At 52.2% G+C, this 16,707-nt stretch overlaps 6 protein-coding genes across 6 annotated transcripts; 4 read left to right on the forward strand and 2 right to left on the reverse strand.

Moving 5' to 3' along the window:
- Positions 1 to 4,233: 4,233 nt before the first annotated feature.
- Z519_03837 (uncharacterized protein) lies at positions 4,234 to 6,748 on the forward strand (the record flags this gene model as incomplete). Its single annotated transcript, XM_016761584.1, has 6 exons — positions 4,234 to 4,433; positions 4,487 to 5,566; positions 5,621 to 5,759; positions 5,808 to 5,884; positions 5,965 to 6,038; positions 6,090 to 6,748. The coding sequence occupies 6 exons, from the start codon at positions 4,234 to 4,236 to the stop codon at positions 6,746 to 6,748; spliced, it is 2,229 nt and encodes a 742-aa protein (XP_016621922.1).
- A 67-nt stretch (positions 6,749 to 6,815) lies between these two features.
- Positions 6,816 to 8,517, reverse strand: Z519_03838 (uncharacterized protein; the record flags this gene model as incomplete). The annotated part of the gene is made up of 11 exons (XM_016761585.1): positions 6,816 to 6,939; positions 6,990 to 7,078; positions 7,127 to 7,304; positions 7,352 to 7,370; positions 7,418 to 7,577; positions 7,628 to 7,827; positions 7,883 to 7,950; positions 8,003 to 8,027; positions 8,103 to 8,134; positions 8,185 to 8,307; positions 8,363 to 8,517. 11 exons carry the CDS (start codon positions 8,515 to 8,517, stop codon positions 6,816 to 6,818), a joined length of 1,173 nt encoding a protein of 390 aa, XP_016621923.1.
- A 313-nt stretch (positions 8,518 to 8,830) lies between these two features.
- Positions 8,831 to 10,689, forward strand: Z519_03839 (uncharacterized protein; the record flags this gene model as incomplete). Its single annotated transcript, XM_016761586.1, has 3 exons — positions 8,831 to 9,467; positions 9,518 to 9,722; positions 9,783 to 10,689. The coding sequence occupies 3 exons, from the start codon at positions 8,831 to 8,833 to the stop codon at positions 10,687 to 10,689; spliced, it is 1,749 nt and encodes a 582-aa protein (XP_016621924.1).
- Positions 10,690 to 11,382: 693 nt separating this feature from the next.
- On the reverse strand, positions 11,383 to 12,243 carry Z519_03840 (uncharacterized protein; the record flags this gene model as incomplete). Its single annotated transcript, XM_016761587.1, has 1 exon — positions 11,383 to 12,243. One exon carries the CDS (start codon positions 12,241 to 12,243, stop codon positions 11,383 to 11,385), a length of 861 nt encoding a protein of 286 aa, XP_016621925.1.
- Positions 12,244 to 13,346: 1,103 nt separating this feature from the next.
- Positions 13,347 to 15,216, forward strand: Z519_03841 (uncharacterized protein; the record flags this gene model as incomplete). Its single annotated transcript, XM_016761588.1, has 6 exons — positions 13,347 to 13,525; positions 13,597 to 13,922; positions 14,004 to 14,160; positions 14,224 to 14,888; positions 14,948 to 15,032; positions 15,099 to 15,216. 6 exons carry the CDS (start codon positions 13,347 to 13,349, stop codon positions 15,214 to 15,216), a joined length of 1,530 nt encoding a protein of 509 aa, XP_016621926.1.
- Positions 15,217 to 15,613: 397 nt separating this feature from the next.
- On the forward strand, positions 15,614 to 16,204 carry Z519_03842 (uncharacterized protein; the record flags this gene model as incomplete). The annotated part of the gene is made up of 1 exon (XM_016761589.1): positions 15,614 to 16,204. One exon carries the CDS (start codon positions 15,614 to 15,616, stop codon positions 16,202 to 16,204), a length of 591 nt encoding a protein of 196 aa, XP_016621927.1.
- Between the last annotated feature and the right edge of the window lie 503 nt (positions 16,205 to 16,707).

Below are 16,707 nucleotides of genomic sequence, written 5' to 3' on the forward strand. Positions count from 1 at the left end.
CGGAAAGACCTGAATCAATGCATCTTGCAAAGGGTCAAATAGGTGGCACTGCCCCCAAATTCTTTGTGATTGAGTGTGCGGAGCGACGGTAATTTCTTTCGTTATCCCACATCTCAGAATGCGAGGCGAGGACAGCGTTGAGGCGGTAGCGAGCTTGAGAATGATTTGAACGACGCCGATATCCATGAAAAACACAGAGATACTCTTCTGTGATTCACCAACTTGCGAATTTGTACCAGAGCGTTGCGATACGGCCTCAGCCTGCGGCAATATTCTGATCGAGCCATCAAACCACCACACGAAAATGCTAACAAGTAGTAGCATTGTTTCCAGCAGATATATCTACCGGTCCATGCTGGAACCTCCCCGCAAGAATCCCAGTCGTCGACCCTGCCTGCCGTGTAGAGGCCGACCCCGCCAGAGTTCACATGTTGACTGAACTGACGCCCTCGGCCATTGCAGGAAGATGCAAGAGTAACAGAGGGATCTAAAACGGCGTGCTGGGTTTGCAGTCTCCGGTAGCGGCTGGATAATAGCGCCTGCCCTTGAAGGCCTGCGCTCCAATCCTAAACAAAACTTCCTTGCTCGCTATCTGCGTCCCTACCAGAGCTCTTGTGTCGCATGAACATGAAACCATGCCATAATGCGATAATTCGAAACGTCCGGCCAAGGCAACACAATCTCCAACTATGCACTAGATATGGTTCTTCCTGTCTTCTCGACGGATCTTACACCGAGAGTATTATGGAGCGCAAAATCTGATATTCAATCCAGTTGCACTGGGGAGGGGCCGACATTTTGCGGATGCCGGAGCAGTGATGTGACCATGTCCATCTACACGTTAATGTTGCTAGGTACCGGTATTGACTCAATTCGAAGGTTGCACACACCAGGAAGACTAACGTGCAAGTCCTGTAATTGACGGACGCGTAATCCTCCAGGGTTGCATCACGACTTCTTCCATCTCTTTTCATGATGGGCATGGAATACCTGCAGCACGCTAGAGAAATGGATGTTTTTCCAGAGGTCACGAGAGGAGATTCCTGTGTTTGTCCTGCACAATATTTCGATCTGGGAAGAACCACATAGAACTTGCGGAGGGACGACATAGATTTACCAGTGTGCCTGCTCTGACGGCACCAATACCAATCAAAATGAAATGATACTCTCTACAGCAAGGGCTTGACTCGATTCCAGCACCGCACAACTGAACAGGGCATTTCCCCGCTTAGTCACGAATTATTCTCCCTGTCTCAGGGACTCCCTGGTCATCGAGGCGTTATTGCTTCAACAGGTTAATGATGCTTGCTAGTTACTGCCCCGAAATGGCAAAAGGCAAGGATTTCCGGGATGCAGAAGCGATTCGTCGAACGAGGGTGGTTTCCTTTAACATATCTATGATTGGCCTATTTCCGTGCGTTTGGCATTATTCACTATTAGTCACCAAAACGCACGGAAATTGACAACGGGTGGCTCTTGAGCTCGATATGTGGCGCTTGGGAAACCCCTCCAACACGGCGGGGTAGACGAAGGCTCGTAGCTTGCGAGTTGTTTCATCCTCATTGGTGTCTTCTGGGAGGCGACTGCAGCTGACGTTCATTCTCTCAAATGTTCTTCCAGCTAGCAGATCCTCCTAGGCCTCAGCTGAGGAGGTGGTCTGAGTAGCCTGATTGAGTTTCTCTCATCCGATACCTAGATGTTGTATTAGGTTTCAACTTTGACCATGGAGCGCCAAGGAGTTTGCGGTCCATGCGCATGCTGAGCTTGAAACGCTCCCCATTTTGGACCCTGGTGGTTTTCATTCGTGAGCCTCCCTTTACCTGAATATCACCTAGTGACTCTTCTTTCTACCATAGAACTAAGCACCCATATCCGTTTGACGAGCGCTGCTCTGAGAGCACCATCAGGAGACGATCCATCGTTTACATAAGGGAGAGGTACCGTGAGGTACCATTCAAATGCCTGAACAGGAAAATCGCCGAGGCCGTGCTCCGGCCGTCCCCGACATTCGACATGATACCAACCTATACGGGAATATGAATGACGAAGGTCCTCAATTCCTTTGATAACCGGTATGGTATTGGAATCTTGAAGGAGAGAGCAATTCATATTTGGGATTCTGGATTCTCCTCAGCCCAAGTACGCTTCCTATTTGTTTCTGACGGCAGTTGATGGGCATCGAATGGGCAGCATGCGGATATACGCACGTAAGCCGGCAGATTCTCAAATTCAAATTCCAGAGACTCGAACATCCCCTCGACAGCCCGCAACGTTACGAAAAGGGCGTCTCCAGTCTTGCGGATCTGGATCCGTGTCAGCCTCCTGAAACAATCTCCAGTTTACCATGGAGCGAGGGAGAGTACGCCGGCGCTGGCTTTCAGTGTGGGGGAACCTTCCCTTCCTGGTTCCTCCGCGGTTCTTAGGCGCTTGTCGGATTTACATCGCCGATGCTTGCGTCGTGGACATGCAAGTCCCCGGTACTTACTTCAGATCGCGGAGCCTTCCGACCCTGAGGTCATCGTACAGCCTCTGCCGAACGGATACCATCATCCGCCGGCGCTACAGAGAGGCTTGTTCAGCAGTAGCGGTGAGCCGGCGAGGAAAAAGAATGGTCACTGGGTGGGCACACTTGCGGACTCAGATGCCATGTGGCTAGCTAGATGCTGCTTTCGGCGTTAATAATGCGCCAGCTCCAGACCCCGAGAAGACCTTGCTGTCGCGCTTTGGGATAGCATCTCCTGACGTACTCACTTTGATCCTGGATCCATGCCTTCAGGGATATCCTGTACGGGCCTCTGGAGATGCACCGAGCGTATGTTTGGGGATAGCAGCCCTCCCAGGAAACTTCGCCGATGGCAGAGCCCAAGACGCATGAGCTTCCCAATCATTTAAGGAACGTGCGGGCTAGGTACACCAAGTAAACTAGAGCTGTCTCTAGGACCAGAGGACGGCTTGTAGTCAAGTCCGAATACTTCCTCGAGGCGCAGCCTCGTCGCTTGACTTGGATGTTTGACGCAACCTGGCTCCACCTGTCCCTACCGCTCTAGTCGCCACATCGCAAGTGACTGCATGTACATATACAAGTCTCAAGTTATACATATATGTCAAGCAGTATACTCTCAGTGACAGAGTGTAGCGGACATCGAGGCAATGAAGCCCTGTCAGCACCGAAATTTGTGATACGCAGTTCTGCACATTGTCAATTGATATATTGGGCACGACCTCACCATTCTCTGTGTCGCCCGCTAGTAGCTACTCCTTCCTAAACAATTGCCAGTCTTGTCATTGGGATATTGGAGTTCCTTACCTCTCGCCAATACTGTCTGCAAAGTATTCTAGGTGTCTAGAGCTGTTCATATGTGGTCAGCGGGTGTCCCAGGATTCCTCATTCCTACATTGGTAGCCATTTTTCCCCACGTGCATAGAAGATGGACGGGTCCCGGAGTATTTGAAAAAGGGCAGTGGATTTCTCGTCAGGAACAGTTCAATTTGGCAACATTTTCAGTGGAGTATAGTCCAACCTCCTCATGGGGACTCGGATATTTATCTTCTAATTCATCCTAGGCCCTCCAGTTGAATCACGGGATATTGAGGCATAACCTCTGCTGTAAACAGAAAAAGATATTACCGAATGCAGATCCTGCATTGGAAAATATCGCTTGATATTTCCTCTCCCTCAACGGTACCTTCGATGCACAAATCCTCCTAACAAGCACCGGGTGTTGATGGAGGGGTGCTTGCGCGGTCAACGACTGTTATACTTCAAGCGATCTTAGCTACGAAAGCACCAGAAACACCTAATTATCTCCCAAAGCTGGAAGGGCAATGCCAGGCTCTCAGGGACCTCCTAAATGCGATCAGCCTTGTCTCTGGGAGACCTACTCGGTACTTCACGTGCTTTCGCTTCTTCGGGAAGTTGCGGAGCCCGAGTTTGTGGGGGAGCTTAGTCATCGACCCAGCCTCAACGTCTTTCGCTCGAATCGCACCAACAAAACCCATTCTCTTCGACATCACACACGAATCCACTCGCATCATTTCTTGGTCTCATTTTCCTCCTGAACTTGGGCAGAGCTAGCCAAGGAAACACTGTGATACCTTTTGTTGCGGTGGTGGGCGCATGGGCTGGACTACGGGTCAGATTACGCGTGTTGCCCAGAGGTTGCATGATTGATCAGATTTTCAGCTCGACTTTTCACACAAGCGCAAATCTCGAATGATGTCCCACATTAAGGCATGAGTTCTAGTTCGTCGGCAAACCAAGATGTCACGTCTGGTTCTGCACAGGCAAAGCAGGCTGCATGTCTCGAATGTCGTCGGAGCAAGGTGAAATGTACGCGTGACGCGAACGCTCCAGTGTGTCGGAAATGCCAGCAGGCCGGCCTGCAATGCGTGACACCAGAGTACCATGTAGGGAGATACAAAGGCGTCAAAAAGTGAGTTTGTGGAGCTCCGCACAGTTTGCCGAAGGCTAAATCCGGACCATCAGCAAGAGGACCGGGTTGGAAAAGGCTATCTATCAGGTCGAACAAGCGCTGAAGCGGAATAAAGATGGCTCAACTGGACTGCGCTCCGAAATTGAAGCAGACCTTCGCCAGCTGATCGGAGCTCCCCAGACAAGCCCTATGCTCCAGCGGAAAGCCAGTTCAACTACCCCGACAACAGGCCTTCCACAGTCTTTTCCAGAGTCGCGAAAAAGCTTGATTCCTGGTGACAATAATTGCGCGAGGGAGGAGAGTAATGACGTGTCTGGCGTGGAGCATGGCGAGAAGCCTGACGAACTTGCACTCAACAATGCTGACAACCCCCTACAACTTCTTGCTATGGCTTCTGTGCTTCCTGGCCAATCTCCCTCGACCGCAATGTCGACGTCGCCCGCCGGTGTTGCATCGCACCCAGGAACGAACGACGCAAACCCTGGCGATGTTGAGTTGCAGCAATTTTTTGGATCATTGATGCCTCGATTGGATAATTCTCCGGACCTCGACCCCATAGACTTGGGCCTCGTGACGCAGGAGGAAGCCGATTCACTATTTGCGTATTTCTACGAACGACTGTCTCATACAAGATGGGGTCTTGATCCCAACCTACATACAGCCTCGTTTGTGCGCTCGAGGTCGTCTTTTCTGTTTACCTCTATTCTCGCCGCGTCTGCCCTATTTCTCCCGAAAGCGGAGGCTCTGTCGAAGCGGCTCTCCAATCACCGAAACCACCTGGCCCGAACTGTGATCTTCAACAGACACAGATCAGTGGAGATCGTATTGGCTTTCATGGTCAACATTCCTTGGATGACGCCTGCGAAACACTGGGCAGATGATGAGACTTGCGCTTATCTCTCGATCGCCCTGACCCTGGCATTGGACCTCTCATTGAACAAGATCGTGGTCCCTTCTCCCACGATTCGTCCCGCGGGTTTCCTGAATCGAGTCGCCAAAGCCGATTGTATTGACTCCACAAAGGCCCTGCAATTGGATGGGTTTCCACAAGTTGATCCGTCTTCGGCCTTGGGTCGCCGTTTACTGAGAACTCGCGAGCGAGTATGGTTGGCATTGTTCGTCCTTGATCGAGGGTAAGCGTATCATATCAACTCCACGCAGTGCTACGAGCTGACGGATTCCTGCAGCATCTGTCTCGCAAGAGGAAGGCCATACGCAGTCCCAATCGGACCACTGGTAGATAGCTGTGATACGTGGCATATCTCTGACATTGCCGACCGATGGGACGGCAGTGTCATCTCAGCAGCCGTGCTGAGGAGAGACCTGGTATGCTGCTATCCGAATTATGTTCTGACTTCTGCTGACTTCGGCCAGGTTGGTCTCATCACGGGTGTGCGCGAATTTTGCGATGGAAGCCAAGGTGTCAATGGTGGCCCGACGGCCGTGAGATTGTATGTTCGCCCCCTACCACGGCGGTGTCGGAGGTTATGAAGCCATTATGAAGTTATTGTTTGGACTGATGATTTGGTAGCCTAAAAGACAAGATCGACCGATTCTTCGAACAGTGGTATGCGGTCTGGTCACGCCAGATCACCCAAGGCGATGGTAAGAATCAAACAGACTTCTAATTTATCAAGTTCTTATTATTTTACACAGGTCAGTTGCCTCCGTACGTCGAGATCTTGGTTTCTCACACGAAGCTTTCTACATACTGTAACGTTGTTAACCACCCAACGGCATCAAACGATGTGAAACAATTCTTTCGGGCTGCGGGGTTGGCATCGGCGATGAATGTTATGCGTGCAGCAGTCCAAGGGGAGAGCCGACTCAAATCGATGCCCAACAATACTGTCATCATGGTCTCTTTCGCGGCCACTTTTGCACTGGCTCTTGGGACCACAAGTCTGGGCAATCGGGCCATGGTAGCCCCGAATGCGAAGGCGCTAATTGAAGAGACAACCCAAGTATTGGAGAGAATTGGGAGCTCCCCAAGACACCGCAAGGGCTTATCGGTCCTTTTCGCGAGGCATATCCGTCGAATCATGCAGAGTTCCGTTCTCAGTCCTCCAGAAGAGACCCAAGGCTTGGTTCCAGGGCCTTCAGAGCAACCTCACCAGCAAGATCAAAACGCCGAGTACGATCCGTCCCAAACAGCTCCAATGCCCGCGTCAAATATTCGTCTAGAACCGTATGTCTTTGACATGACCGACGACCAGATCCTCGAAGCTATCAACAACGCCAGTACCTCGCAGGACTTGTTCCAACTTGATGAGACAATGTTCTTCGACTGGTTGGACTGGCCAAATGTTACCTGAGCGCCCTCGGTTGCGTCATTTTCGTGCAACTCGGAGCCCGTTTTTCAGCACAGATACGACATTAGATCTACTGAGGGGCTGCAGGACTGGGCACCATAGCGGGCACTGGTTCGGGCGACTTCATATCTCTCGAAAGATTCACCAGTTTCTGCAGCTGCTCGATGAAGATGAAAGTGAGGACCGTATTCGGCCTGCCGATTGTTAGATACTGGCCAGGACAGGAGTTTTGTCGATGACTTACGCCAGTCTCAGCCAAGCAGGAGTCCAGCCCCTCATGAGAAATCCCGGGCCCTCGTTGCGCAGAGATTCTGCAATGATCTTGCTTACACTCTATTCGAAGTTCATTAGCTCCGTCGAGGCTCAGAGTGTACGCCTTACTGGTTTCACCCCGTCGATGGCAACTGCATTCTGGACCCGGCTCTTCAAAACATCAGCAGGTGCGCAAGCAGTTGTAGCAACCGTGCCCGCGAGCAGCGAGGCGAGGAAATGCGTGAAAATTCCATCTCTAAGGCCTAAAGAAGGGTTCGAAAGGAGCTGCCGCTTGGCTGCGGAATACCTGCATGGGTATGAGTATCAAGAGCACTGCGGAAGTGAGTGGCATACGTTGCTATTTGAGAAACATCTGGACCTGATTAGCCACCAATCAGACAAGGCATATTTGAGACTTACTCATTATCACACTGCGGACGACGTTAGGGCCTAGACCTCTGCTAAAGGTCCTAACACCTTCTTCACGACCGATTCTGATAACGGCGTCAAAGGCGTGCTTATATCCAAATCGCTGACTTGGCGATCTTGCCCCGTCGGCACACATCCTCACCAGAGCAACCTATATCACACATCAGCGACCTCTTTAACCCCGTTGCACTAGATGCAGACCTCTGTGGGATTTCCGATGAGTCCAGCCAGACCGCCCGCAGCTCCCGCGCAGCCGATCTCCCACAAGCTGGGTAACCGTCTTTGACCGGTTCGTTCTCTAGCTGTACCCGCAAAGTAATTATAAAGACCGAACCTCGCAGTCGAATACGTGGATTGGCGAAGCATCGAAGCTGAGATTCCCCACCATAGCGACCGAATGCCTACCATTTGCATGAGCTTGCTTGTGACGGAAAAGGCATCCATGCAATTGCTTACCATCTCTGCTTGCGAATTGCACCATCGTCCGCAGCATATTTGGCCTTGTGGACATAACTTGCATCCTGCTATGGTTGTTGTCAATGCTTCTTATTCCTTCAAATGGGGTACTGGACCTACTATTTTGTCTGATCCAACGGATGAGCTGAAAGGTTACGTCAGACACGCAGTGCTACGTTGTACTTTCCCACGAAAAGAAAAAGGGACTGGATTTGCATACTGAAACATGCTGCCATTGATGCAGCAGCACCTCTATGTCCAGTCAGCATCCGGCTTTGGCCGAAACGAGCCCCGATACTCACCCAAGCCAGAACGGCTGGCCTTGCTTCTTCGATTTGGCCATCATCTGTTGCTCTGCCCAAAAAACCCACGACGGGACTGGCCGGCGCGCCACTGCCAGGAATGATGACTGAGCTTGAGAATCTCTAGCGGACGAACAGCCAGCCGCTCGATGCCTATGTTAAAAGAGTCTGACCATACTCTTGAGGCGAAGGTAAAATCGCGATTTCTGCAGCAATATACATGCAAGACCTCGAGAGGCCAACCTCACTGCGCAGGTTTGTATATTCCCGCATCCTTTCTCCCCGCGAAGTCCCACTTTGCGTGTGGTTCGTCCACAGAAACGCGAACGACATCGTCGGCAATTTCCTCCATCCATCGCATGCTGCTGACTTTGCTCGCAGAATTCGGCATCAAAAATATCACCGAGACCACACTCTGGTCACGTGGACTGCTCAGACACCAGATCTGACGCACTGAACGATTCGCCGCCGACTAATCCCGTATCTTGTGCCGATGTCGCTGAGTTCCTCCTAGTGCTCCCATCCATAATCTCGAATAATTATTTTTCCATTCCTTGGGGCTCTTCATTGATCACAAGGATATATTGTTGTCGAAATCCATCCACATCGGACACAGAAAGTGACGGAAAAAAGGCCAACAACCAAGATGGCAGCAACAGCGAGGCGCACTCTCCTTCTTTGTGTCGACGATGCAAGAGCCGCTAGCTTCTTCAAGACCACAACTAATGGCACTATATTGCTTCCCGGCAAACACCTGTCCTTCCGCCCATCAAGATTCAGACCATGGATTGTTTCGAGCCGGCAAGATATTCGACACTTTACGTCCTCTTGGACAAGATGGCGTGAAGCAGCGTCATCGCCACTAGGCAGCGGCGAAGGCCAGCCGGTTATCGATCGGACGAGGTCGAAGCTATTCAAGGATGCCGACGAGGCTGTTGCGGACATCAGATCAGGCTCCACGATCCTCAGTGCTGGATTTGGACTCTGTGGAACGGCCGAAACCATCATAGCAGCTATGCACAGACGCGGTGTCGAATCCCTCAACAACCTCACCGCGGTGTCGAATAATGCTGGTGCAGCGGGTGCCGGCGGGCTGTCACCACTGACGCAATCGGGCCAGGTTACGCGATGTATTCTCTCTTACTTGGGGAATAACAAGAAGCTCGAGCAAAAGTATCTGAACGGCAATATCGCCATTGAGTTATGTCCACAGGGAACGTTAGCAGAGCGGCTTCGTGCCGGTGGAAGTGGTATTCCAGCATTTTACACGCCAACGGGTGTCCGTAAGTGGTCCTTGGTTATGGACAGGGAAAGGTCCGTTGACAACCTCTAGACACATTCATCCAAACTGGCGAAATCCCAACAAGATTAGGGCCCGCCGACCCGGAGACGAAGAAGGCGAGCGTGCTGGAAGCGGGCAAGGCACGGGAGACAAGGATCTTCAATGGCAGAACGTATGTCATGGAGACCGCGTTGACCGGTGATGTGGCCATCATCCGAGCCTGGAAGGTTGATGAAGCTGGAAATTGTCAATTCAGGTATGTCCTTGGTGCACACCACCGTCAACTCCGAGAGACCGAAGTTAACGTGTGTGAAAGATACACAACCAAAGGGTTCGGCCCCGCCATGGCCAAGGCCGCTCGACTTACAATCGTCGAAGCTGAAAATATTGTGCCTATCGGCTCCCTGGACCCCAACGATGTCCATCTCCCCGGCATCTACGTAGACCGCATCGTGCCCGCTACCGTGGATAAGAAAGTCGAGATTAAAAAGACTCGCTCCGCCAGCGACGAGGAAGGTTACTCATCTGACTCGTTCATGTCCAGCAAGAAGTCAGAAGCCCTTGCCCGGAGAGACCGTATCGCCCGCCGTGCCGCAAAGGAACTCAAGCACGGCATGTATGTTAATTTGGGCGTGGGGATGCCTACATTGGCACCTTCCTTCCTGCCGAGCGATGTCAAAGTGTGGATTCAATCCGAGAACGGTATTCTGGGAATGGGACCCTACCCGACCGAGGACGAAGTCGACCCGGATATCATCAACGCCGGCAAGGAAACCGTCACGCTCGTCCCGGGGGCGTCGACTTTTGACAGCTCCGAGAGCTTCGGCATGATCCGCGGCGGCCACGTCGACGTCTCCATCCTGGGAGCCCTCCAGGTTTCCGCAGCCGGCGACCTGGCCAACTACATGATCCCCGGTAAGGTGTTCAAGGGCATGGGCGGCGCCATGGACCTCGTCTCCAACCCCAACCAGACCAAGATCGTCGTCACCACCGACCACGTCGACAAGTACGGCAAATCAAAGATTGTCGAGTCCTGCTCCCTACCCCTGACCGGCGCCCGTGTCGTCAGCACCATCGTCACAGACCTCTGCGTCTTCCAAGTCGACCGTGTCAAGGGCACCTTGACCCTCACCGAGCTGGCGCCCGGTGTGTCGGTGGAAGACGTCAAGGCCAAGACGGATGCCAAGTTCGCGGTCGCGGATGAGGTCAAGTCGATGGAATGATTTTTTTTTGTTGTTGTTTTTCGGTTCTCTTTCCTTTTGGGACCGGTGTATACCCTCGTAATCGTTCAGAGAGAGAGAGGCGGCGAGGATAGATAAAATGTACCTACATATATATGTACGAATTTTCTTTCTCTTTTTTAATCTTTGGGTTTTTTGGTGGAGACGAGGTCAAAAAGAAGAGAGGACTTTGTCTATATCATGAAATCAGGGTATCCGTCATCGCCAAATCCGTGTCCAAATCCGTATTCACAGCCAGAGCCAGGTCACTCTACGCTTCTTTGCTGCCTTTTTGAAAGAAACGAGACAACCCGGCGGTAGTAATAGTACCGGTTCGACACTGGGGGCTTTCTTGCGATTATTTTCTGCTGATTCTTACGTTGGTGTTCTTGTTCATGTTCATGTTTGAGTTTATCTCTCACGCATATAATACCCTGTAAAGAAGTAGGTAGCCGGGCAGTTCCTCCGCGTACCTTCACAGCTTTGCGTCTTCGCAGCTTCATCCTTCGCATCTTTCGGCATCTCTTGACAGGGATTTTCATCCTCGTGATGTTTTATCATTCCCTGCGTGAAAGCTTGTCTGCGGCCTGCTGGTTGACTTTTCTTTACGGCAAAACCCTTCATTGCGTAGTATGGAATAGAAGCTTGCGATCTATGTATATTCGCTCGAATTTTGCAAAAGTGTAGTAGACGTTCTTACAGCTTTGCTTTGAGTGTGTCCGCGCTGCCACCCATGCCTGGCGCAAATGTCGTGCCTCTCCCTCCACTAAGCGCCCGGACAATCTCGTCGATGCAGTTCAAGATCCACTGATTACCCTCATCCGTGGCCAGCCACTCGCCGCCCTCAATGTCCTTCTCAGCGGTGCCGTCCTGATATGCCTTGCGCAATCCGAAGACGTGGCTCACCACTTGAGGCCCCACGCCCGTCTGGGCGCGAAGACACGCGATGGCGGCGAGGGAAGTCAGGACTCTCCCCACCCTGAGGGGCGCGTCAGACGGCGGGTCTGAGAGTAGGTTTGAATAATGGCCCGAGAGAATATGCACGGGCAGGTTTGGGTGGGATTGGGCAAGCTTGTCGAGCAATTTCTCCTCGAAGGGGTAATAGACAGAGTCCCAGAGTCGGCGGCCTCGAGCCATGCATTCGTCGATGTTTTGAGAGGTCAGTTGCCGTGACGGTGGAGGCGGGATCTTGTCAAAGACGTCTTTGGGCATGCCTTCGCGGAAGGCGCCGAGGCAGTTGATCGAACGCGGAATGCCGTTGAAAGAAATGCACTTTAGGCCAACTTCTCGCATTAGTCCAGCGGTGTCGGTTGGCGAGGGTGCCGATGGAAGTGTCTGTGTAAGGTGGTACAACTCCACCATTGACGAAGGAGAGTTCATCGTCATTGTTGCTGCGGTTGAGAAAGTGACCCAGGCTGGGATGCCCACGCCTCTATCCCTGGCGCTGGACGCTATCCGAGAATAGGTCGAGCGTATCGACGGCGGGGCCTTGAGCTGGCCTGGAAGGGCATGGGCGGCATTGATGAGCTGTTTTAACGGCTCGGAGAGCTTCGACATGTTTTCTGAAGGAGAGAGGTTCCTCTTTGTTCCTGCTTGAAGGCGCTGGGCTGGGGATCGTAAGTGTCAACTGGCACAGAAGAGGCAGATCCAACGTATGCCCGGCAAATAAGGGAAAGGAACAGAGATGCCTTACAGGTTGGTTGCCGTCGGCCGGTTTGCCGAGCTCCCCTTGCCTTGCCAGTGCCGTTATCACTCATATAACGGATCTGATGACACGCGATTGGTGGACTCTCACATGCAAGGCTGGGGTCTAGGGCATGTAGGGACAAACGTTGCCGGCGATTTTGATGGACCCCAAAGCCCCTGCGAGGAAACGATATTTGTTGAGACCTGTTAATGAGAGAGCGGCTTTCTCACGCGACTGATGAACGGCTGATGTCAAAGGGAGGAGATTTATCGGCATAAAGAAGCGCCGAGCCGACACCCGGCGCTAAGAAAATGGCCGGAAGAGGAAGGAGCGAGCTTGGCATTGGACCTCGGCCAAAGGCTCCTTGTTGCTCCGGACCATTTCCGCCTGCACTCGGGCATTCTTCTACCTCCTCCCTATCAACTCCCTCCGTGTGACAGATCCTGCTTGATCGTTGTCGCTGTCTATGGCCGTGTCGTCTCCCGTCTGATGCGGCCATTGACCGGCGTCCGCCCTCCCTCGCTTGCACAACCACTTTCATTTTCATTGGTCCTGGCCGCGACAGAGTGTAACCTTCCCCAGTGCTTGTCCGCCGTTGGTGTCGTGCGACCGCTCGCCAGGGAGCCCAACAATACTGTTGCTGATCCCTAATTTTGGTGGCAGAACGTATATCATTCAATCACAGGAGCGGGATGGTGTCCATCAGTGAAAATCCAACCCACGGGGTAAGAATAAACAGCAGGGGGCCCCAGCATTTTATTCCCGATATAAAAACAGCACAGAACCCTTGAATTGGAATCTGGCCGTGTCATTTTCTCAATCCTCCTAGAACAGGAAATATCTATTACGAGCCCATTAACCATAACTTGGTTGTCCAGGGATCCAATTCAACGTCGTCGGTGTTGCATCTCTTCACGCAACTCGACACATTCTCCCTCGAGGGTCTCACTCGGGTCCCCGAGCCTCCGCTCATATGGCTGAGGAGAAGGTCGTAAGAGACCCAGTGGTCGAGAAACCGGAAGATACTCAGAATGAGTTTGAGACATCTAGCCAAGTCCTTCCAGGCGAAAAAACAGGCTCCATCTCGGCATTGGATGACGATACCCATACCAAGGCGTTGACTCGAAAGCTTCTTTGGAAGCTTGATACAAGGTACGCGTTCTTAAACGACCTGTTCCGATCTGAGGCGCTATATGTTGGATTTAACATATCCCTGCGTGCAGAATCCTCCCTGTTCTCGCCCTACTTTTCCTTTGCTCCTTCCTCGACCGTACCAACGTCGGGAATGCAAAGATTCTTGGCCTCGAAAAGGACGCAGGTCTGAACAACAGTCAATATGCAAATGGCCTTGCCATCTTCTTCGCCTTTTATATCGCCGCTGAATTGCCCAGTAATCTGGTTCTGAAGAAGTTCAGTCCGAGACTGTGGCTAGCGTTTCTCACCGCTGCATGGGGTGTTATCGGAATGTGCTTGGGTTTCATCCAAAACTACGGTGGATTCTTGACTGTCCGCGCATTTCTAGGTCTTGCAGAAGGGGGATTGTTGCCAGGTATGCCCTCTCGGCCTTCCTATCTTCTCGCGGACGCTGAGAAACAAAGTGTGCGGGAAATGATTCTAATCCCAATTACAGGCATGGTGCTTTACCTCTCAGGAATGTATACTAGGGGCGAGCTGGCCCTCCGCATAGGATTGTTCTATACCAGTGCATCTCTTGCAGGAGCTTTTGGAGGTCTTTTAGCACGTGGTCTTTCAGCCATTGGGCCCACTGGCAGTGTCGTGGATGCTGGGTGAGTAGGCTTCCTCCCTATTCTCTCTCCAGGCTATGTGATACTTATGCCACTCTTCACTAGCTGGCGATGGATCATGATTATCGAAGGTCTTCTGACGTTTGCTGCCGGAGTGGCTGCGTATTTCCTACTCCCAAACAGCGTCTCAACAGCCTGGTTCCTAAAACCTGAGGAGCGAGAGCTCGGTAAGAGGAGACTGCGGAATGATACCTCCGCGCACTTGCCCGATGGCCAGCATTCTGAAGGGGTTGAAAAGTTCCGATGGTCAGAGGTCCAACGAGGCATCCTGAATGTTCAACTATGGCTGACCGCGACGGCCTATTTCTCAATTCTTTCTGGCCTGTACTCTTTCGGTCTATTCCTACCAACCATCATCAAGGGCCTAGGGTATACTGCCAACGAAGCTCAGCTTTGGTCTGTCATCCCTTACGCCGTTGCAGCTGTCGTCACAGTGATCGTGGCCATCGCCTCGGATCGCCTGAAGCTTCGCGGGGTTGCGATGCTCTTCGTGTTGCCTCTGGCTATCATCGGATATGCAGCGATAGCCAATGTCGACGAGCATGACAACCATACCAAATACGGTATGACATTTTTGATGGCCACAGGGTTATATGCCAGTGTCCCACCCGTTCTGGTGTGGAATTCGAACAATTCTGCTGGACACTACAAGCGCGCCACAACAAGCGGTCTTCAGCTGGCCATAGCCAACGCGGGTGGATTCGTCAGTGGTGAGTACATTGTCTTGCAACAGCCAGACAAGACGTCGTGGTCGCTGATCTTCCAGTAGCTTTCATTTATCCATCCACCCAAGCTCCCCAATATCACAAGTCGCACACCATCATTTTGGGATTGCTGGTCTATGCATGGTTTGCGTAAGTCTTCCGAGAGCCTCTCCTCATTTTGGTCAAACACGTGGGCTTTCTGACAACCGAACACAGGATATTGTGCAACGTCTTATATTGCGCCAAGATCAATCGCGACAAGGCCAACGGCAAGTACGACAAGTATATTGGATACGGCGACGACCGGGATCCGGAGTTCAAGATGGTATTGTAATGGGCTAGAGATGAAATGATGTGCTACCAGAAAAGAGAGCTGGGTACTCCGTACAGTGTAGACAGATTTGAAGGCCATGATAGGGCTGGAAGACGCCCATGTATTTTCCCACTTGCGGGGTGCGAATGTGGCCTCTAGCCCCCAGACGCGGGGTATTTATCATTATTGCTCGGTATATTGTACAGGGCAGTCTTGCCCAGGTCAATGTTGGCTTTTGTACGACAATAGATAAAGGTCGGAAGTGAAAAGGCGATTTCCCCTTCTTACAGGACGCATCGGCGGCGGTGAGGCGACGGCAGCTCTTCCTCGCAACCTCAACCTCGCTTCTTTTCAACTTCATCCCGACCTCAACCAATTCAAATCGGCAAGCCATTTCCACCATTTGTCTTAAGCGAACATGTCGTCCGCCCGTCCTCCTAATCCTACCCAAATTCCCAACAATCTACCTGGCCTCACCACTCACATCACCGGTCACGATGGCGACACTGGCAAGGCCATCGTACAGGACAGCAGACCCGGCAACTGGACTGTGTTTGACGACAAGCTCATGGCCTTCAATGTGATCTACACGACCTCGGAATTCCCAGCAGACCTCAACAACGACCACGATCTCAAAACCCACGATGAAGTCCTCTCCAAAGGTAAACTCGGTCTCGTCAGCCCCAACGGCACCGTCTGTCGCGTAGTCGACTTTGCCCCCGGATACGAGTGTATTATGCACAGAACTCAGAGTCTAGACTACGGCATTGTCCTCGAGGGTACGATCGAGATGATCCTAGACAGCGGCGACAGGAAGTTGATGCAGAGAGGCGACGTGGCGGTGCAGAGGGCCACAATGCACGCATGGAAGAACGCGAGCGAGACTGAGTGGGCGAGGATGATCTTTGTGCTGCAGGACTGCAAGAGCCTGGAGATTGGGGGCAAGGCAATGAAGGAGGACTTGGGTAAAGGAGTCGAAGGCTTGCCGCCGAGTGGGAACGACTCCTAGACCACAAATCTGACTGACTGAAGGGAACGATGTGTTAGCAGTGCTAGGCCATGGATCAAGTGGAAGAAAGGAACGGCGCGACGTCGGCACTGGCCACGCATTGAGGCACGGTGACTGCGATGAAAGAGACACAATGAGGCACAAGACAACAAGAGCTCAATCAGCAAGATGATGAGACCAGAGGTCATGTAATAGTCTTTTCTGACACCTGGCTCGCCGAGGAAGAGAAATGGCCTTGTGAACGACAGAGTTCAAACTGCTCCTTTTCCTTTGCCTCATCCCATCCCTATCCAGCGAGCCAGGTCCTAAACTCCCCCTTTTCCCCCCTTCCCCTTGTTCCTACTCCACACCAACTACACCTTCCTCCCGCTGTTCCGCTCGTTGTTCGTGTTCGAGTGCCGCTTTCCCGGATTTGGGGGGACGTTGTGGGCCTGATGTTGACGGTGGATGAAAACCGGGACAACGATAAGGGCCTTTGGGGCCTTGTGCCCAACCAACCCTGG

Source organism: Cladophialophora bantiana, assembly GCF_000835475.1.
Source record: "Cladophialophora bantiana CBS 173.52 unplaced genomic scaffold supercont1.5, whole genome shotgun sequence".
NCBI lineage: Eukaryota > Fungi > Ascomycota > Eurotiomycetes > Chaetothyriales > Herpotrichiellaceae > Cladophialophora > Cladophialophora bantiana.